At 41.6% G+C, this 22856-nt stretch overlaps 1 protein-coding gene and 1 non-coding gene across 8 annotated transcripts in view; one reads left to right on the top strand and one right to left on the bottom strand.

Moving 5' to 3' along the window:
* LOC122557037 (utrophin-like) overlaps positions 1-22856 on the bottom strand; it is a 688507-nt gene that overhangs the window by 615402 nt on the left and 50249 nt on the right. For all 7 annotated transcript variants that reach the window (XM_043704260.1, XM_043704256.1, XM_043704261.1 and 4 more), the window contains exon 2: positions 14899-14960. In XM_043704260.1, coding sequence (XP_043560195.1) covers positions 14899-14960 — 62 coding nt within the window. The remainder of the gene's footprint in view (positions 1-14898; positions 14961-22856) is intronic.
* Positions 18051-18121, top strand: trnag-gcc. The gene has a single exon. It is a non-coding gene; the product is annotated as a tRNA-Gly (tRNA).

Genomic DNA, 22856 nt, shown 5'->3' with positions numbered 1-22856 from the left:
CTCACATTTATCTGAATTAAATTCCATCTGCCACTTCTTAGCCCATTGGCCCATCTGGTCCAGATCCTGTTGTAATCGGAGATAACCCTGTTCACTGTCCACAACACCTCCAATTTTGGTGTCATCTGCAAACTTAGTAACTGTACCTCTTATGCTCACATCCAAATCATTTATGTAAATAACAAAAAGTAGAGGGCCCAGCACCAATCCTTGTGGCACTCCACTGGTCACAGGCCTCCAGTCTGAAAAAAACCCTCTACCACCACCCTCTGTCTTCTACCTTTGAGCCAGTTCTGTATCCAAATGGCTAGTTCTCCCTGTATTCAGTGAGATCTAACCTTGCTAATCCGTCTCCCATGGGGAACCTTGTCGAACGCCTTACTGAAGTCCATACAGATCACATCTACTGCTCTGCCCTCATCAATCCTTTTTGTTACTTCTTCAAAAAACTCAATCAAGTTTGTGAGACATGATTTCTCACACAAAAAGCCATGATGACTATCCCGAATCAGTCCTTGCCTTTCCAAATACATGTACGTCCTGTCCCTCAGGATTCCCTCCAACAATTTGCTCACCACCGAGGTCAGGCTCACCAGTCTATAGTTCCCTGGCTTGTCTTTACCACACTTCTTAAACAGTGGCACCATATTTGCCAACCTCCAGTCTTCCGGTACCTCACCTGTGACTATCGATGATACAAATATCTCAGCAAGAGGCCCAACAATCACTTCTCTAGCTTCTCACAGAGGTCTCGGGTACACCTGATCAGGTCCTGGGGATTTATTCATTTTTAACTGTTTCAAGACAGCCAGCACTTCCTCCTCTGTAATCTGGACATTTTGCAAGATGTCACCATCTATTTTCCTACAGTCTATATCTTCCATATCCTTTTCCACAGTAAATACTGATGCAAAATACTCATTTAGTATCTCCCCCATTTTCTGTGGCTCCACATAAAGGCCCCCTTGCAGATCTTTGAGGGGCCCTATTCTCCCCCTAGTTACCCTTTTGTCCTTAATATATTTGTAAAACCCTTTGGATTCTCCTTAACTCTATTTGCCAAAGCTATCTCATGTCCCCTTTTTGCCCTCCTGATTTCCCTCTTAAGTATACTCCTACTTCCTTTATACTCTTCTAAGGATTCACTCGATCGATCCTGTCTATATCTGACATATGCTTCCTTCTTTTTCTTAACCAAACCCTCAATTTCATCAGTCATCCAGCATTCCCTATACCTACCAGCCTTTCCTGTCACCCTAACAGGAATATACTGTCTCTGGATTCTTGCTATCTCATTTCTGAAGGCTTCCCATTTTCTAGCCATTCCTTTACCTGCGAACATCTGCCTCCAGTCAGCTTCCGAACGTTCTTGCCTAATACCGTCAAAAATGGCCTTTCTCCAATTTAGAACTTCAACTTTTAGATCTGGTCTATCCTTTTCCATCACTATTTTAAATCGAATGGAATTATGGTCGCTGGCCCCAAAGTGTTCCCCCACTGACATCTCAATCACATGTCTTGCCTTATTTCCCAAGAGTAGTTCAAGTTTTGCACCTTCTCTAGCAGGTACATCCACATACTGAAACAGAAAATTGTCTTGTACACACTTAACAAATTCCTCTCCATCTAAACCCTTAACGCTATGTCAGTGCAAGTCGATGTTTGGAAAGTTAAAATCCCCTACCATAACTACCCTATTATTCTTACAGATAGCTGAGATCTCCTTACAAGTTTGTTTCTCAATTTCTGTCTAACTATTAGGGGGTCTATAATACAATCCCAACAAGGTGATCATCCCTTTCTTATTTCTCAGTTCAACCCAAATAACTTCCCTGGATTTATTTCCGGGAATATCCTCCCTCAGCACAGCTGTAATGCTATCCCTTATCAAAAATACCACTCCCCCTCCTCTATTGTCTCCCTTTCTATCCTTCCTGTAGCATTTGTATCCTGGAACATTAAGCTGCCAGTCCTGCCCATCCCTGAGCCATGTTTCCGTAATTCCTATGATATCCCAGTCCCATGTTCCTAACCATGCCCTGAGTTCATCTTCCTTCCCTGTTAGGTCCTTTGCATTGAAATAAATGCAGTTTAATTTATTAGTCCTACCTTGTCCCTGCCTGCCCTGAGTGTTTGCCTCACTTCTGTTCTCAGCTGTACCCGTCTCAGATTGATCTCTTTCCTCACTAACTCCCTGGGTTCCTCCCCCACCCCCCCGACCTTACTAGTTTAAATCCTCCCAAGCAGTTCTCGCAAATTTCCCTGCAAATTGTGAGTTTTCATTGACTGAACCCAACACAAATTTGAAATTAACATGTCGACTATCCAATTTGGGACTGAACAAAAAACAGACCAGTTAAGGTGCCAAGTTCAGTTTCAGCACCTTGTCAAGTTAGCAAATCTCACCTGGAACAATAGACAGAATACCAAATGTACCCAATAGGAAAAAAGGGGAAATTCAACATTTTCATCTTTGGACATGGACTTCAGGTGACATCAGTGCTGCAAACAGCTGCTCCACCCTTAGAGAGTGAACAGTAATCCACAATGAAAAATGAAAGGCAAATGTAGAGAATGACCAGGTAGACAAGGTAACAAAGTCAAGCAACATTTGTGGCACCCTATCCAAAAACTTATTTCTTTTAGAAACACATAATGCTATTTTTAAAAAAAAGGCCCAAATCATCAAGCAAATAATTCCAGTAAATGAAGATAACTGAAAGCTTTTTCAAAAAAATATAGGTTTATGGGCAAAAAAAAATCAATCCTGTTTTATTCATTCCAAAATTTTTACTTCTCAAAAGACTTTGTGTCTTATACTCTACAGTGAATGTCTTGCATGCTTCAACAGGGAATTATTTTAAAAAGAAAGAAAATGCATAGTGAAAATGTAAGCAAACACTGGACGATATTAGGACAGGTGACTCACTTCCATAAAAAAAGTAAAACCCTATAGATGCTGGAATTCTGAACTGAAAGCAGAAAGTGTTGGAGAAACTCAATAAGTGTGGCAGCATCTGTGGAGAGAGAAACAGAGTCATCTTTGGTTCTGAAAGGTCATATTAGACTCTAAAGGTTAACCTTATTTCTCTCCTACAGATGCTGTCAGATCTGCTGAGTTTCTCCAACACTTTGCTTTGACTGACTTTGACGTTCAAGCATGCTACACAAGCCTGCCTCATGAACACGCTGTGCTACTTCCAGACTTGAATGGTCCAAACATCTGAACCACCTGTGTGTACACAGAACATGAAGGGCTTTTGCCCGAAACGCCGATTTTCCTGCTCCTTGGATACTGCCTGACCTGCTGTGCTTTTCCAGCCCCACTCTAATCTTGACTCTGACCTCCAGCATCTGCAGCCCTCACTTTCGCCCTGTACACAGAACATTCCATGTGCTTAGTGCTTCAGTGCACAGCCCTGTCCCAGGAGGTAACTGTGAGAGATTATGTGGCTCACACCTAAATTTTAAACTATGCTGTTTGCGATTTGGCACTACAGCATTGCTCAAAACTGCAGTCTCATTTAAGCTGAGCTCTCTTCGAAGGATTAAATTTATACAGACACTGGTACAATTCAGAAAACTTCACAAAACATTGTTTTTGCTACTTCTGGAAAACAATCACATGCACCAGTCAAAGAGTGCAATTCCCACTGGCCTTAACATTTACACGTTCAATCTACCATGCCATATTGCAGCACTTGGATGAGGTTGTACAATTACTTAACCCAATTCACTGGTTATACAACCATAGTTAAACATGGTTTCTCACGCATCACACTGATTACAGTATCAGCCCCATCATTCTGTGCATCGAGAAAAATAAAATGGGGTGGAGTACATTGGGAAAATCTTACTGAACCATTCTTTCCAAGATATTAGTCTGTCCATTTGTTTGTTTACAAAGTGTAAAAGGCATGTTCATTCTGGAAACCATTATCTTCAGGAACGGAATGGGATTATTGTAGCAGGAGTTCAAAGTACAGATTACATGTGGCCCTCTACACCAGTCAACCTGTACTGATACTTCTTGTAATAAAAAACATCTTTAATCTGCATGCAGATGGGAAAATCAAATAAGTAACAAAATCGTAGAGGAGGAATTTCTGGTGTGTGTACAGGGTGATTTTCTGGACCAATAATGTGAAGAAGCAATGAGAAGACCAGGCCATCCTAGACTGAGTATTTTGTGATGTGAAATGAATAAATGGCAATCTAATTATGCAAGGTCTTTTGGAATAAGTGGCCATAATTTGGAAGAATTTGTCATTAAGGTGGAGTGACATTGTTGATGCTGAGACTAAGGTCCTGAATCTAAATAATAGATATTACAATGGCATGGAACACTACTTAAAGGGATGATGATGGAAAAGCAATGACAAACATTCGAAGAGCATAAGTGAACGGCAACAATTGCTCATTCCTGTCAGGCACAGAGTAAAATGAGAAAGGTGGTCAAACCATGGCGTACAAAGGAAATAAGAGACAGTATTAGGATCTGAAGAACAGGCAGACAGAAATTGGCCAGAAAAAAAACAGAACCAAGGAGTGGAAGCAATTTAGGATTCAGGAAAAGTGGACAAAGGGATTGATTAAGAAAGGAAAATTGAAGTACGATAGCAAACTTGCGGGAACATAAAAACTGACTGTATAACTTTTTGTAGGTATGTATAGAGAAAAAAAACTGAACACAAATGCAGGTCTCCTACCTTCAGAAACAGAGAGGTTTATAATAGGGAATAAAAAAATGGTTGACCAACTCCATACATAGTTTGGTTCTGTGTTCACAAAGGGCATAAATAACATACCAGCAAATGTTCGGGAATACAGGATTTAATGAGAGGGATGAACTGAAGGAAATCATTATTCGCTGGGGAAATTGATGGAATTGAAGACTGATAAATCCCCAGTAGCAGATAATCTATGTCTCAAAGTATTTAAGGAAGAGGCTCTAGACAGAGTGGCTGCATTAGTGGTCATCTTCCAAGACTCTGGAACAGTTCCTACAGATTGTAGAGTGGGGTTAATGTAACCAATCTATTTAAAAATAGAGGATGAGAGCAAACCAGGAATTATAGATTAGTCAGGCAGACATTGGTAGTTGGGAAAATGCTGGAGTCCACTATAAAATACTTAATAGCTGAAAACAGTGTGAGAATCAGACATAATCATGCAGTCAAGGCCAAAACATTGCATGAATTCCAGTGGAGTTGGATCTAGCACTTGAGCTAAAGAGATCAAAGGATATGGGGGAAAAACTATTGAATTGGATTATCAGCCATAATCACAATGAATGGCGGAGCAGGCTCAAAGAGCCATCTAAGACATCAACATGTAAAGTTAAAGCACATGGGATTGGAGGTAGTGTTTTCAAATGGTCAGAAATACGGGGTAGACCATTTAGGACAGAGATGAGGAGAAACTGCTTCACCCAGAGAGTGGTGGCTGTGTGGAATGCTCTCCCCCATGGAGGCCCAGTCTCTGGATTCATTTAAGAAACAGTTGGATAGAGCTCTCAAGGATAGTGGAATCAAGGGTTATGGAGATAAGGCAGGAAGAGGATACTGATTAGGAATGATCAGCCATGATCATATTGAATGGCGGTGCAGGCTCGAAGGGCTGAATGTCCTACTCCTGCACCTATTGTCTATTGTCTATTGTCTAAATCTGGTTTGCAGACAGGAAACAAAGAGTAGGAATAAATGGTTCTGTATCCAAATAGCAGGCAATAACTAGCAGAGTGTCACGGGGATCAGTGCTAGCACCCTAGCTATTCACAATACATATTCATGATTTAAATGAAGGAACTAAAAGTAATATCCCCAATCTGCAGATGGCACAAAGCTGGGTGAGAGGGTGAACTGAGGGAAGGATGCAGAGATGCTTCAGTGTGATTTGGACAAGCTAAGTGACTGGGCAAAGGCATGACAGATGTAGCATAACGTGGATAAATGTCAGTTTATCCATTTTTGGTAGCAAAACAGAGAGGCGAATTATCTAAATGGCTATAAATTGAGAGAGGGGATGGTGCAATGAGGCCTGAGTGCCCTCACACACCAGTCATTGAAGATATGCAAGCAGTCAAGGCAGAAAATGATATTTCAGCCACATAGCAAGAGGATTTGAGTACAGGAGCAAAATGGTTTGCTACAATCATACATGACGTCAATAAGTGGAGAGTGTGGTGCCAGAAAAGTACAGGCAGCATCCGAGGAGCAGGAGAATCAATGTTTCAGGCATAAGCCCTTCATCAGAGATGACCTCAAGACCAGACTTAGAATACTGTGTGCAATTCTGGTCTCCTTGTCTGAGGAAAGGCATTCTTACTATGTAGGGAGTGCAGCAAAGCTTTACCAGACTGATTTCTGGACTGATGTATGAGAAGGGGTTGAATCCGTTAGGATTATATTCACTTGAGTTCAGAAAAACAAAGAGAAACCTATAAAATTCTAATAGGACTAGCCAAGGCAGATGGAGGAAGGATGTTCCCATCAACAGGAGGGTCAAGAACCAGGGGACATAGTCTAGGAATATGGGGTAAACAACTTACGACTAAGATGAAGCGAAATTTCTTCACCCAGAAAGGGGAGCCTGTGGAATTCACTACCATATAATGCAATCAAGGCCAAAACATTGTATAATTTCCAAAGGAATTGGATAAAGCACTCGGGCTAAAGGACTGAAAAGGATATGTGGGAAAAACTTGAGTTGCATGATCAGCCATGATCATAATGAATGACAGAGCAGGCTCAAAGGGCCAAATGACCTCAACCTACTTCTATGTTTCTGTGCACTTTCATTTATTTCATCAGCCTATAGGTTCAGGAAGTGCTTTAGTTTTTAATATTAGTGTCACATTGTTGGATGTTAAAAGAAAAAGTTATTGTATTTCCATAGCATTTTTCATAACTTCAGGATATCCCCAAATGTTTACAGCTAACACTATTTCCAAAGTACAATCATTGTTTTAATGTAACGATATGCCACGATGAATTTGCTTTTGCAAAAGGGTCATAAATTAATTTCATTAATTAAAATTAAATTAATGAGTACTCCAAAACAACTGATCAGATAAACCATTTTTGTTGCATTTTTAGTTCAAGATGAATATCAGAAAGGTCAGTGTAGAACTTGCAAGTCTTTCAATAAATAGGTGTTGCAGAATATTTTTCACCTCATTCAGGAAGGTGAAGTTTCAGATTCCATTTCTTTCAAGGATCAAAGCATCAAGGTGGATCACATGTTCAAGTCCTGGTCTTAAAGTTGAACCCAAAACTTTCTAACTCTGAACACCATAAAATGGTAATATCTTCAACCAGAGATGCATAAATTGACTAAAACATTACATAGGTTTTCTGCGCAGTTTGAGTAAACAACTTGCAAATTACTTGTCAAATGGTTCAATTGATGTATCATGTACATTCTACCATGCAGTTAGCCTAGAAATAAATTAGTTGGCTGGAAATTTAGTTATAAAGTTTTTTTTTGTTTTGAAGAGCTCCAAAGATTCTAAAAACAAAAAAAAATAAACAGTGCACTTTCACATGGGAATAGATGAAAAATATTTTGGGAGACATACTCCATGCTGAACTGTATCCAGCCACATTCTTGGGAAAATTTGTTTTTCTCAAGGCAGATTAAAAAAAAACTCAAATTCCTTAAAATCTATTTCCCACCCACCCAGACATTTGGCTCAATTAGTAGTTCTCATATGAACATCATGTTTCAACTTCTTTCTCCTCCTCGTTCTCTCCCAATTCTCCCAAACACTACACACACAGAAAAAAAATTCAGAGGAAACAATGCATTGCAAACCTAACATATTAATTAAATGTGCACTCAACTAGTGTGTCACAGCCCAGTGCTTGCACTAGTATAAGATTTGTTCCTGACAGTAACAGCGCAGTGCCAATGCTAAAAGATTAGTACGTTGGAATCCCAAGCTAATGTCTTAGAAGCTTGGGTTTGAATCCCACAATGGCAGATGTTAAAATGTGAATTCAATAAAAATCTGGATTAAAATGTTTGCCTAATAATGACCACATAACTACTGCTGATTGTCATAAAAAACCCATTCAGTTCACTAACATCCTTTAGGGAAGGAAATTCATCATCCTTACCTGGTCTAACCTCCATGGAATTCCACAATCACAACAATGTGGATCTGGCGAATAGAGATGAGTACTAAATGCTGGCCTAGCCAACAACACTTACATCACATGAACAAATGGCAAAAAGTTAGGCTTATCTGATTGAAGCAGCATCCAACACACACTTCAAGCAGTAGAAACACAACTTAAAGTTTAGATTAGATTAGATTCCTTACAGTGTGGAAACAGGCCCTTTGGTCCAACTAGTCCACACCGACCCTCCGAACAGTAACCCACCCAGATCCATTTCCCTCTGGCTAATGCACCTAACACCATGGACAACTTAGCATGGCCAATTCACCTTAACTGCATATCTTTGGACTGTGGGAGGAAACCGGAGCACCCGGAGGAAACCCACGCAGACACAGGGAGAATGTGCAAACTCCACACAGACAGTCACCCAAGGCTGGAATCGAACCTGGGATGCTGGTGCTGTGAGACAGTAGTGCTCACCACTGAGCCACCGTGCTGCCCATAAATTTACTTCAAATTTCAGAATTTTCCGAAGATATCTGAAAGTTGTCAAAAAATGAGAGGATAACTCTACTTCATCCATCACTGTGCCATACTCTACTTGAAGAACAGAAAGTTCATTTACAGCTTGCCAGATCTCTTAATAAGAATGGATAGTGAGTGGTTACACCATGGAAATTTCTTTTTTATTCACTCGTGGGGACGGGGGACATGGGCGTCAGACCATAAGACGTAGGAGTGAAAGCAAGGCCATTCAGCCCATCGAGTCCACTCCGCCATTTAATCATGGCTGATTGGTGTTTCAATTCAACTTATCCACACTCTTCCTGTAGCTCTTAATTCCTTGCGAGATCAAGAATTTATCAATCTCTGCCTTGAAGACACCTAACATCCCAGCTTCCAATGCACTTCGTGGCCCATCACACTCTGGCTGAAGAAATGTCTCCCTATTTCCCTTCTAAATTGACTGCCTCTAATTTTAAGGCGATGCCCACAAGTCCTAGTCTCCCCACCTAACGGAAACAACTTCCCAGCATCCACCCTTTCGAAGCCATGCATTATCTTGTAAGTTTCTTTTAGATCTCCCCCCCAGCCTTCTAAACTCTAATGAATACAATCCCAGGATCCTCAGCCGATCATCATACGTTAGGCCTACCATTCCAGGGATCATCCATGTGCATCTCTGCTGGACATGCTCCAGTGTCCTTCCTGAAGTGTGGGGCCCAAAATTGGACACAGTGTTCTAAATGGGACCTAACTAGAGCTTTATAACGTCTCAGTAACACATTGCTGCTTTTATATTCCAACCAACTTGAGATAAATGACAACATTACATTTGCTTTCTTAATCACAGAGTCAACCTGCACATCAACTTTTAGAGAATCCTGGACTAGCACTCCCAGGAGTACTTTGTACTCTGTACCTTGGCTTCATGAATTTTCTCACCATTTAAAAAATAGCCCATGCCTGTATTCTTTTTTCCAAAAAGTGCAAGATCTTGCACTTGCTCACGTTGAATTTCATCAGCCATTTCCTGGACCACTCTCCTAAACTGTCTAAATCTTTCTGCAGCCTCCCTACCTCATCAGTACTACCTGCCTGCCTGTCTAACTTTGTATCATCAGCGAACTTCGCCAGAATGCCTCCATCTCTTCATCCAGATCATTAATATATTAAGTGAACAGCTGCAGCCCTAATACAGAACCCTGCAGGACATCACTTGTCACTGGCTGCCATTCCGAAAAAGAACCTTTTACCCCAACTCTCTGCTTTCTGTCAAACAGGCAAAAGTGAGGACGGCAGATGCTGGAAACCAGAGTTTAGGTCAGAGTGGTGCTGGAAAAGCACAGCAGGTCAGGCAGCATCCGAGGTGCAGGAAAACTGATGTTTCAGGCAAAAGCCCTTCGTCAGGAATTACTGTCAATTAATTTGTCAAACAGCCAATACCCATTTCCATGCCAGTAGCTCACCTCGAACACCATGGGCCCTCACCTTACTCAGCAGCCTCCCATGAGGCATTTTATCAAAGGCCTTTTGAAAGTCTAGATAGATGACATCCTCTGGGTTTCCCTGGTCTAAACTACTTGTTACCTCTTCAAAGAATTCTAACAGGTTTGTCAGACACAACCTCCCCTTACTAAATCCATGCTGACTTGTTCTAATCTGACTCTGCACTTGCAAGAATTTAGAAATTTCATCCTTAATGATGGATTCTAGAATTTTATCTACAACCGAGGTTAGGCTAATGAACTTATAGTTTTCCATATTTTGTCTCTATTCTTTCTTGAACAAGGGGGTTACAGCCGCGATTTTCCAATCATCTGGGACTTTCCCTGACTCCAGTGATTTTTGAAAGATCACAGTCAGCGCCTTCACTTCTTCCTCAGTCACCTCCCTCAGAACTCTACGGTGTAGCCCATCCTGGCCAAGAGATTTATCAATTTTTAGACCTTTTAACTTTTTTAGCACTTCCTCTTTTGTAATGGCTATCATACTCAACTCTGTCCCGACTCTCCTTAATTGTTGGGATATTACTCATGTCTTCCGCTGTGAAGACTGACACAAAGTACTTATTAAGTTCTTCAACTATTTCCTTATCTCCCATCATGAGCCTTCCAGCATCAATTTGATGCAGCCCAATTTCTAGTTTTGCCTCTCATTTGTTTCTTATGTATTGAAAGAAACTTTTACTATCATTTCTAATATTACTGGCGAGCTTACCTTCATATTTGATCCTCTCCTTCCTTATTTCTTTCTTTGTTATCCTCTGTTTTTGTAGTCTTCCAACCTTCTGATTACCCAATGCTCTTGGCCACTTTATAGGCTCTCTCTTTTCCTTTGATACATTTCCTGACTTGCTTTGTCAGTCATGGCTGTCTAACCCTTCCCCGGATAATCTTTCTTTTCTTTGGGATGAACCTCTGTACTGTGTCCTCAATTACACCCAGAAACTCCTGCCATTGTTGCTATACTGTCTTCCTCGTTAGACTCTTCTTCCAGACGATTTTCGTCAGTTCCTCTCTTATGCCCCTGTAATTACCTTTATTTAACTGTAACACCATTACATCTGATTTTACCTTCTCTCTTTCAAACTGTAGACTGAACTCTACCATATTATGATTGCTGCCTCCTAAGTGTTCCCTTATTTTAAGAAGTTTTATGAAGTCTGGCTCATTACATAGAACTAAGTCCAGAAAAGCCTGCTCCCTTGTGGGCTTCATCACAAGCTGTTCCAAAAAGCCATCCTGCAAGCATTCCACAAATTCCTTATCTTTGGATCCACCAGCAACATTATTCACCCAGTTCACCTGCATATTGAAATTCCCCATGATCACCGTGACCTTGCCTTTCTGACATGCTGTATCTATTTCCCAGTATATCTTGCACCCCTGGTCCTGACCACTGCTGGGAGGTCTATACATAACTCCCATTATGGTTTTTTTGCCTTTGTGGTTCCTCAACTCCACCCACACAGACTCCACATCATCTGACCCGATGTCATTGAGTGCCATAGATTTAATCTCATTCTTAACTAATAAGGTTACCCCACCCCCCTCTGCCCGTCTCCCTGTCTTTTCGATAAGTTGTAAATCCTTGGATGTTTAACTGCCAGGCCTGAACCCCCTGCAACCACATTTCTGTCACGCCTACCACATCATAATCATTCATGATGATTTGTGCCATTAATTCATCTGCTTTGTTCTGAATACTTTGAGCATTTAGATAAAATGCCTTAATGCTAATTTTCTTATCCTCATGATTTCCAACATCTCTAGTAATATGTCCTAAGTTATCATTCCTTTTTGCTTCATTCCTAGCCTGCCTTGAACTCTGCATACATGCTAACCTTTTATTTATCTTTCTACTTGACTCCATAATCCCTGTTGCTTTCCCTTTCCCTTCCCCCCGCCTCAAAAGTTGCTGGCTGGTCAGCATTTATAGCCTGTCCCTAGCTGCCTTTGGACCAAGTGCCTTGCAAAGCCATTCCAGAAGGCAGTTGAGTCAACCACATTACTCTAGGTCTGGAGTCAAATGTAGGTCAGACCAGGTGAGGATGGCAGATTGCCTTCCCTGAAGGACATTAGAGACAATTTCTGACAGTCAATAATGGATTTATTTCATTGTCATCAGTGGATTCTAAATTCCAGATTTTTTTGTATTGAATTCAAATTCCATCACCTGCCATGGCAGGATTTGAATTTGGGTTCCTAAAACATGAGCTGAGTTTCTGGATTAATAGTCGAGTGATAAGACGACTATGACACTGTCTCCCCAAGGTGGAAAATAAACCTGCTAATTTCCAGCACATAATGATTCCTTCAGAAACAACTATACTAAAAAGTTCAACTGTGTAGACAAATATGGGATTCTACTTCCAAAAACAGCAGATGACAGGTCACATTGTGCCATTCCAACTTCAGTATGACACACCAATCTACACATTGGTGTTACAGCAATATCATCAGAATTTTAAAATTCATTCACAGGATGAGGGAGTCGCTGATTATGCCAGAATTTACTGCCTTCCCTAATTGCCCAGAGGACAGTTAAGAGTTCACCACATTGCTATGGGTCTGGAGTCGCATGGAGGCCAGACATGATAAGGTTGGCAAATTTCCTCCCCAATGGACATTAGTCAACCAGATGGGATTTTCCCACAATTGGTAATGTTTCATTATTATAATTCCAGATTTTCATTGAATTCAAATTCCACTGTCTGCCATGGGAGGATTCAAACCCGGAGCCGCAGAACATTATCTAGGTCTCAGGATTAGTAGGTCAGCAATAATAACCTCGGTGACAACATAGTGGTATGTAAACTAAGCCACATATTGAATTAATCGAGGAGAAAGTGAGGTCTGCAGATGCTGGAGATCAAAGTTGAAACTTTATTGCTGGAACAGCACAGCAGGTCAGGCAGCATCCAGGGAACAGGAGATTCGACGTTTCGGGCACAGGCCCTTCTTCAGGAATGAGCAGAGAGTGTTCAGCAGGCCCAAGTGGAAAATGAAGTGTTGTTCTTTGAACTTGCGTTAAGGAACACTGCAACAGATCTGGGACAGAAATGTTGGTGTAGGAACACAGTGGTGTGTTGAAGTGGAGGCAGTGGGAAACTCTGGGTCATGTTTTACAGACAGAGTGTAGGTGTTCAGCAAAGCGGTCATCAAATCTGTGTTTCATCTCCCCCGATATACAGGAGACCACATTCTGAGCAGTGAATGAAATAAATGAGTTGAGAGAAGTGCAGGTAAGCTGCTGCTTCACCTGGAAGGTGTGCCTGAGGCCTTGGATACTGAGGTTGGAGGAAGTAAATCGGCAAGTAAGTCACCTTGTGCAAGACCAACCCCTTCCCACAAACGTCACTTCAATATATTACCACCTTTCCTGAGCTGTTAACAGTTCTGATGAAGAATCGCCAGACTCGAAATATTATCTTGCTTTCAAAGAACACAGAACATTACAGCACAGTCCAGGCTCTCTGACCCTCAATGTTGTGCTGACCTGTGAAACCAGCCTGAAGCTGAACTAACCTGCATTGTTGCATTATCATCCATATGTTTATCCAATGGCCATTTAAAAAGACATTAAAGTCGGTGAGTCTACTACAGTTGCAGGCAGGGAGTTTCACGCCATTACTACTCTCTGAGTAAAGAAACTACCCCTCTGACATCTGTCCTATATCTATCACCGCTCAATTTAAAGCTATGTCCTCTCATGCTAGCCATCACTATCCGAGGAAAACGTCTCTCTCTGCTAACACTATCTAATCCTCTGATCATCTTTCACATCTCTATTAAGTCACCTCTCAACCTCTTCCTTCTAACGAAAACAGCCTCAGGTCACTCAGTCTTTCCTCAGAAGACCTTCCTTCCATACCAGACAATATCCTCATAAATCTCCTCTGCATCTTTTCCAAAACTTACACATCCTTCCTATAATGTGGTAACCAGAACTGTACGCAATACTCCAAGTGCGGCCACACCATAGTTTCCTACAGCTGCAACATAACCCCATGGTTCATATGCCTTCTTAACAATCCTATTAACCTGGGTGGCAACTTTCAGGGACAGGGATCTGTATGAGATCATCAACAAATTGCAATCTATTCTAATGAACCGGATGAAGGAGATGGAGCTCAGTTTGCTCATGCACCAGGATAGTCATTCAATAAGATGTCAAATGGAGACAGAGCGTCTGCAATGGGATACAGACAGGGGGAGGGTCAGATCGTCTGCAATGAGATACAGACAGGGGAGGGCAGATCGTCGGTAATGGGATACAGACAGTGGGAGGGCAGAGCGTCTGCAATGGAATACAGACAGGGGGAGGGCAGGTCGTCTGCAATGGGATACAGGAGAAAGTGAGGTCGCCTTCCTGACCTGCAGTCTTCTTCTTGACCTCTCCGCCTCCATCCTACTCCGACCTATCACCCTCACCTTGACCTCTTTCCACCTATCACATTTCCAACGCCCCTCCTCCAAGTCCCTCCTCCCTACCTTTTATCTTCTCCTGCTGAACACTCTCTGCTCATTCCTGAAGAAGGGCCTGTGCCCGAAACGTCGAATCTCCTGTTCCCTGGATGCTGCCTGACCTGCTGTGCTGTTCCAGCAATAAAGTTTCAACATATTGAATTAACACTAACATCATTGTTCAGTTCATTCCATTAAGTTTTGCATACTACAATTATCTTTAATATACTTGTGTTGCCTCAATATCAGAAGGAGAGGTGCCCCAGATAACAATTGCCAATTTTCATGTTGCATCTTAACGGTACCTTTGCAAAGCGTGCATTGATCCATTTTGTGAAGGTTTTTTTCTGTACACCATCATGTTCATCTAAGGATAAAACAGATGTAATGAGTTAGCAATCATTAAAATTGGCTCACAAAGTCATGGAAACTAGAACTTAAAATACAGACATAATATTCTGCTACAATGGCAGGCTTCATACTTCCATAAGCAATACACTTTTTTTTAATGTCTGTTTCCTCCTCTTCTTTCCTCACACACCATCAATGAATATAACGACTTTCTTATCTTTAGAATGTACAAAAAAAATGCTATTCCTGCTTTGCAATGTTAACACAGAGATCTATGGCTAAAATTGGCTAAGACAGCTGCACCCATTTGCAAATTTGCCAATAAAAAAACATCAAGTCAAAGTTTGGACCAAGCTATTAAGAATAACATAAGAAAATGCAGTAGACCAGATGACACAATGAGCCAGCTCCATCTTTCAATAACGGTCATGAATAGACTAATTCTGTCCCTACTCTTCACCCCATGAGCACCAAAAAAGCAGGGAACACGCTCTTTGCAATATACTTTAGAAAACTTGAAAATAAATCTTCGTAATGCATGTAAAGCCTCTATGGAGCCCAGGCAGCCCAGAGGAGGGCATTGTAGAAATACTGAACACTTAATTGCACATATTAGGCAGACAGGAAGTCAAATCCCAAATGATTGTATTTTTTTTCAGTCTTCTGTTGATACAATTGAGTAGTTTACTCCTTGTGTTCTGCCAGTTCTCCTGTTTCTTTCTAAAAGCCTATTCTTAATAATCAAGTAGAGGGGCAGAGAGAGCACACGCATGAGGGGGAGAGAAGGAGAGAGCGCACACGAGAGGGAGAGAGCGCACACAAGGGGGGAAGGAGAGGGAGGGAGCGCGTACAAGGGGGAAAGGGAGGGAGCGCGCACCAGGGGCCGAGGGAGGAAGCGCGCATGAGGGGGAGAAGGAGGGAGTGCGCACACATAAGGGGGAGAGAAGCGACAGATTTGATTTATTAAGGAAAGTGGAGTTAGGTCACAGACCAACCATGATTTCATTGAATAGTGGAACAGGCTCAGGGGTCTGAATGGTTCAGAAGTAATTCTTAACAGTTCAGACTATTTTACAAAATGATTTCTAATATTGGTTATAAAGCTAAAAATCACACAACACCAGGTTGAAGGAGCGTCACTCCAAAAGCTAATGTGCTTCCAATTAAACCTGTTGGACTATAACCTGGTGTTGTGTGATTTTTAACTTTGTACACCCCAGTCCAAAACCGGCATCTCCAAATCATGGGTATAAAGCAGATTTCATCCAATGAATGTGAATGGGCCACCATAGACATTGTTGACCTGGCACTAAGTGAATCTGCAGCATCCAAAATCTTGAAGTTGGTGACCTTATCTTCAGCTTTTCTTGACAGGACCTGTCAGAAAGAGTGAAGTTGCAAACTATTCAGTCTTTTCTCCTGTCAAGTAATATGTTGTCCAATCTCACCACTATGAAGGAGTGCACTGATGATAAAAGCATGGTAAACTATCAGTTTGGTGATCCAAGTCAATCTGTTGTTACACACTTCTCAGCTTGGACATAATAGCTGCAGCTTTTACATTGCAAGTGTTAATTTCAACATCTAGTGATAGATTGCTGGGGATTGAGGAACCTAGATATCAAAACTATCCAGCGTCACTTTGCTGAACAATGCAGTCTGGCTTCAAAGGTGGGATGGGCTGGGACATTTTTCACTGGAGTGTAGTAGGTTGAGAGGTTACCCTCGACGTTTACAAAGTCACGAGGGGAATAGATAGTTTGGTAGGTCTTTTCCCTAGAATGGCAGAACAAAGAGATTTAAAAAAATATGAGGGGCAAATTTTTTACACAGGGTGGTTCACATGTGGAATGAACTTTCTGAAGTAGTAGTGTGTGTGGGTACAATTACAACTTTTAAAACACACTTGGAAAAGTTCATGAATAGGAAAGGTTTGGAGGGATATGGGCCAGGAGCAGGCAGGTGGGCCTAGTTTAGTTTGGGATTATATTCGGAACAGACAGGTTGGACCGAAGGGTCTGTTTCCATGCTGTATGGCTCTATGACTGTATGACATTTGCATTCCAGATGCTGATGGTCAAAAATCAAACTCTTAACAGGTATGGGGATCGGTCTATTTGTCACTGATGGTGTCTCAGCACAGAATACTGCTGGGGGAGCAGTGAAGTCGAACAAAACTCAGATGAGGGCTTGCCACATTTCTAACGTAGTGGACATGGCTGAGTTTTTAGCCAGTTCTGATAGGTAAGCACATACGCTTTGTTGATGAGCTAAAGACATATGACATTAGCAAAGGTAGGATATGATGAAGAGCGTCAGCGTGAAACACAACACTATTTAATACCATTTTGAATCTCAAAGGGTACCAATGTTGCATCTTCATAGCTGATCTTATACAAGGAAAGAGAATATCACATTGAGCAGCTTCATGGGTGGCCAACTTTTCCAGCAACTTAAACAGACTACCTCTGCTCACAAGGCAAAGTGGGTACTGCAGATGCTGGAGATTAGAGTCAAGATTAGAGCGGTGCTGGAAAAGCACAGCAGGTTAGGCAGCATCCGAGGAGCAGGAAAATCGATGATTCGGGCAATTCCTGATGAAGGGCTTTTGCCCAAAACATCAATTTTCCTGCTCCTCGGATGCTGCCTGACCTGCTGTGCTTTTCCAGCACCACTCTAATCTTACCTCTGCTCACAAATCCAATGCATTCCGATACAAGCAACAAACTTACGAAAGGCAGTAAGGCTGCTGAAATAACCACTCCTATAACTGGCCTTGCACAACATGCACATTTCATAGCTGCTTGGTGCCATTAGTATTCAACAATTTGTATTTATATATCACCTTTAATGTAGCAAGACGTCCCATGATGCCTCACAGGATCATGATCAAACAAAATCTACATTTATGAATTAGAATTAAATTTTACAGTCTCATATACTCAGATACAGAAATACAGGAATACAATGAAAAGTCTACAAAATCGCCATTCATCCGTGTCACCTTGGTTACAAGACCATAATTAAAGAAAATAACAATAGTTTTTAAGAAACCAACAGATTAAAAATAATTGTAAAAGTAATTTTGCAAAAGTTGGCGGCAGTTGCATTGGTGGTTCAGTGGTAGAATTCTCGCCTGCCACGCGGGAGGCCCGGGTTCGACTCCCGGACAAAGCATTGTAGCATCCTTTATAGGGCAGCACAGTGGCCTCACAGCACCAGCATCCCAGGTTCAATTCCAGCCTCGGGCGACTGTCTGTGTGGAGTTTGCATATTCTCCCCGTGTCTGCGTGCATTTTCTCCATGTGCTCCGGTTTTCTCCCACAGTCACAAAGATGTGCAGGTCAGGTGAATTGGTCATGCTAAATTGCCCATGGTGTTAGGTGCATTAGTCAGAGGGAAATGGGTCTGGATGGGTTACTCTTCGGAGGGTCAGTGTGGAATTGTTGGGCCGAAGGGCCTGTTTCCACACTGTAGGGAATCTAATCACTGTAGGGAATCTAATCTAAAGGAAAAAGACCCAAAAAGAAAGAAAGACATCCAGATCTTAAAGTCTTCAGCCTGGAGTCTCAGAAAACCTGCAAGTTGTGAATCAATTGCCAAAAGGAGCCACATTCTTTGGTTGCTTCAAATATCACTGACTACAGATGTGTGCGTTTTTATGCAAATAGCAGTGCAGATCTAGTTTGAGTCTGTTGTTGGAACAATCACTGCAACATACTAAAGATGCTGTCATATTGCCTTGAGCAAAACAGTAGCAGATACAGGATAAGGTACAGCAATGCTTTGCTTTCTTTCTTCCACAGATGCTGGAGATCAGAGTTAAAAAGTGTGGTGCTAGAAAAGCACAGCGGTCAGGCAGCATCTGAGGAGCAGGCGAGTCGACGTTTCGAGTATAAGCTCTTCATCATTCCTTCATCATGCTCAAATCGTCAATGCTCCTGCTCCTTTGATGTTGCCTGACCAGCTGTGCTTTTCCAGCCCCACACTTTTGACTCTCTTTCTCCCACAATCTGATATACCAAGACCTCTTTCTCCCACAATCTGATATACAGACAAAAAAACTGCAGATGTTAGAAACCAAACAGACAGGCAGGAGGCTGGGAAAAGGGCCTAGTTTACCACAGGAAAAATTTCAAAGCAATGATAAAATACTAATGCCAAAAATAGGTTCAGAGTTTCTGTCACGGGTTCACGTTGGATATTACATGCCAAAATGCAAAAGTAATTCATTAACTCATTCATGTGACTGGAACCTTCATCAAAAAGTCAAAAAAACTAGCAATGCAATTTTGTTACTTATTATACATGACTTAAATGAAAATTCCATTGTAACAGTTAAAATCCATTTGAAGATTCTTGCACAAAATACACTGAAAAGGAGAGTTAGGGAATTTGAGTTTTAATTACTGTGGACTCCGATGATGATCTGAGTTTGGAAACTTCGTGTGACATCTTCCCGAAACAGCTTTGGACATCATTTGTTTATGCAAAAACAAATGTGTCTGTCAAACAGGGATGGACTTGGGAAACATCAGATAGTTAACCACACTTCATCCCTGAGAATGGCAGCAATGACAAATCTAGAATTGTGGCTGTTGTAAGAAATAAAAACATAAGGAATGAAAGAGAATGATCAACTGGTATTCGTATACTATCTTTCATGACCTCATCACTTCCTAAATATTCCCCCTCACGAGGGTAGCATGTTCAAAGTTAAGGCCTTTTATTCCTGGAGTTGTCTCAAAAGATAAAAACATTATCAAAAGTTCTTAAAATCCTAAGTATACTTATCAGATAGGTCCACATTAACAGAAAACATGGACTAGGTTTCTGTAGTTAACAAGAAATACTATTTATTACAAATGCATAGATTCTAAACACAGGTAAAGACTACAAACTGTTGACAACTCTCTAGTTAAAATTCTATCCCCTTCTAAACGCTACTATACAAACAAACAAGAATTGGTATTATGGGTGAAGTAGGGGGCAAAAAACAGGGGAAACAGTTCAGTACCATCAGTCCTCAGGATTCGATGGAGTGTTCCTTTTGTTTCCAGAGTCTTTTAATTCTCCAATCTTTTCCTTCAGGTTTTCTCACTTCTTTGGAGGCATACAGCAATGGTTCACTGATTATAAACTCTCAGACTTTTGGTTAAAAGCAACAGCCTACAGAAACTGGTGAGGGAAAATAAACTAGTTTTCTTCAGGCTTTAGATATTTTACAGGAAAGAGCAACACACCATCCACCTTTTTAAGCAGTGTGAAGGCTCCTGCCAGTGCTGTTCACAGCCACAAACTGTTCAGCTACCCAGAAACCAATCAGATCATTCTCAGCCTGATGCCTTTGGCATCCACACTGGTGGCTACTCCACAAATTAATCAACATCTTATCATTAGCTGAATCTCATTGGGTAACACCCACTTGGGTTGGCCCATCTACAAAATGCTTCACCCATTGCTTTACAAATCAACAATGTAAAACAGTAACCATTATTGTTTAGAACATGCAGCAATATTTTACACAATCCTTAGTTTTAAAACAGGCCGTTTCCATTATAGTCCACAATAAATATCCGCAGAAACACCCTAATGGTTACCCTAGGAAAGGTTTGGGGAATTAAAACCCACTAACTCTTGGGTAATTGAGTATTGCTGAAAAAGGCATTTTAAGTTGCCGATTCTATTCTCACATTATCTACTGTTCTGTTTAAAAAACATTTGGATTGGCTCTGAATCGCAGAGGTTTGAATGGATACGGGCCGAGCATAAATAGGTGGAATTAGTTTATTTTTCAATGAATGTACGATAAAATCACCTTCCACATGCACTCTCAGACAACCTTTTCACTCAACCAAGAATTACCCACTACTGTGGTTGACAAGGCCTTTAGCCATATCTGGTCTTTTTCTCACACATTCGCTCTCATCCCTTCTCTTGTCTACCACTACACAAACAGGGTCCCCCTTGTCCTCACTTTCCACCCCAACAGCCTTTGCATCTAAAGGATCACAAGCTGCCAGTGGGACACCACCACCACACACATTTTCCCTTCCCTTTTGAGCACTCTCTTAGTTTATTCCATCTGGGAAATCCTGGCCCACTACTCCTCTACTCTGAAGACCTCCCCTTTAAGCTGGTCTTCTTGTGAACTGTCTTTATGAGTTCAACACGAAAAGCTTTGAAAACAATGTCGTTTTCCAGCAATAATGAAGTTTTACCAAACAACTAACAACTAAACTCTTAATACACCAGTAACTCCTCTTGACTCCTAATGCCCTGTATTTGACATGACCCCTCCAGATATAATAGCCTCAATTACACCCAACCTAGAGGCAAGTAAACCTCAACAAACCACACTGCAACCAAAACCAACCCCCCAAGTAATATTCTCTCTCTTCTCTAGCCCCTGAACCTAAGAGCCTCCTTCTTCCCCCATCCTCAATCATGCAGCCTCCACTTCCTTTCCAACTCACAGAAGCATCCTCCTTGCATTTAAAAAGTTCCCTCACAGATTTATCATCCTGACTTAAAAATATACGATCTTTCCCTCATCATTGCAATATCTGGAATATCTGACCTAACAGCACCTTGGGTGTGCTTGTCCCACACAACTGAGTATGTGGATGTACCTACTACAGAAGGTGCAAAACTTGACCTACTCTTAGGAACTAAGGCAGGGCATGTGACTGAGGTGTCAGTGGGGGCACACTTTGGGAACAGCGACCATAATTCTATTAATTTTAAAATAGTGATGGAAAAGATATAAAAGTTGAAGTTCTAAAGTGGAGGAATGCCAATTTTGACGGTATTAGGCAGAACTTTCAAAAGCTGATTGGGGACGGCTGCAAAATGGGAAGCCTTCAGAAATGAGATAATGAGTGTCCAGAGAAAGTATATTCCTGTTAGGGTGACAGGAAAGGCTGGTAGGTATTGGGAATGCTGGATAACGAAAGAAATTGAGGGTTGGTTAAGAAAAAGATACTTAAGAGGGAAATCAGAAGGGCAAAAAGGGGACATGAGATAGCTTTGGCAAATAGAGTTAAGGAGAATCCAAAGGTCTTTACAAATACATTAAGGACAAAAGGGTAACTAAAGAGAGAACAGGGCCCCTCAAAGATCAGCAAGGCCGCCTTTGTGTGGAACTGTAGGAGATGAGGGAGATACTAAACGAGTATTTTGCATCAGTATTTACTGTGGAAAAGAACATGGAAGATATAAAATGTAGGGAAATAGATGGTGACATCTTGAAAAATGTCTGTACTACAGAGGGGGAAATGTTGGATGTCTTAGACAATAGACAACAGGTGCAGGAGTAGGCCATTCTGCTCTTCGAGCCTGCACCACCATTCAATATGATCATGGCTGATCATCCTTAATCAGTATCCTGTTCCTGCCTTATCTCCATAACCCTTGATTCCACTATCCTTGAGAGCTCTATCCAACTCTTTCTTAAATGATTCCAGAGACTGGGCCTCGACTGCCTCTGGGGCAGAGCATTCCACACAGCCACCACTCTCTGGGTGAAGAAGTTTCTCCTCATCTCTATCCTAAATGGTCTACCCCGTATTTTTAAGCTGTGTCCTTTGGTTCGGCACTCACCCATCAGCGGAAACATATTTCCTGCCTCCAGAGAGTCCGATCCTTTAATAATCTTATATATCTCAATCAGATCCCCTCTCAGCCTTCTAAACTCAAGGGTATACAAGCCCAGTCGCTCCAGTCTTTCAACGTAAGGTAGTCCCACCATTCCAGGAATTGACCTCGTGACCTACGCTGCACTCCCTCAATAGCCAGAATGTCTTTCCTCAAATTTGGAGACCAGAACTGCACACAATACTCCAGGTGTGGTCTCACCAGGGCCCTGTACAGCTGCAGAGAACCTCTTTGCTTCTATACCTCAATCCCTCTT

The sequence above is a fragment of the Chiloscyllium plagiosum genome, chromosome 15 (genome assembly GCF_004010195.1).
Source record: "Chiloscyllium plagiosum isolate BGI_BamShark_2017 chromosome 15, ASM401019v2, whole genome shotgun sequence".
Lineage (NCBI taxonomy): Eukaryota > Metazoa > Chordata > Chondrichthyes > Orectolobiformes > Hemiscylliidae > Chiloscyllium > Chiloscyllium plagiosum.
The sequence above is the reverse complement of the archived record's forward strand: the minus strand, read 5'-3'. Positions and strand labels throughout refer to the sequence as shown.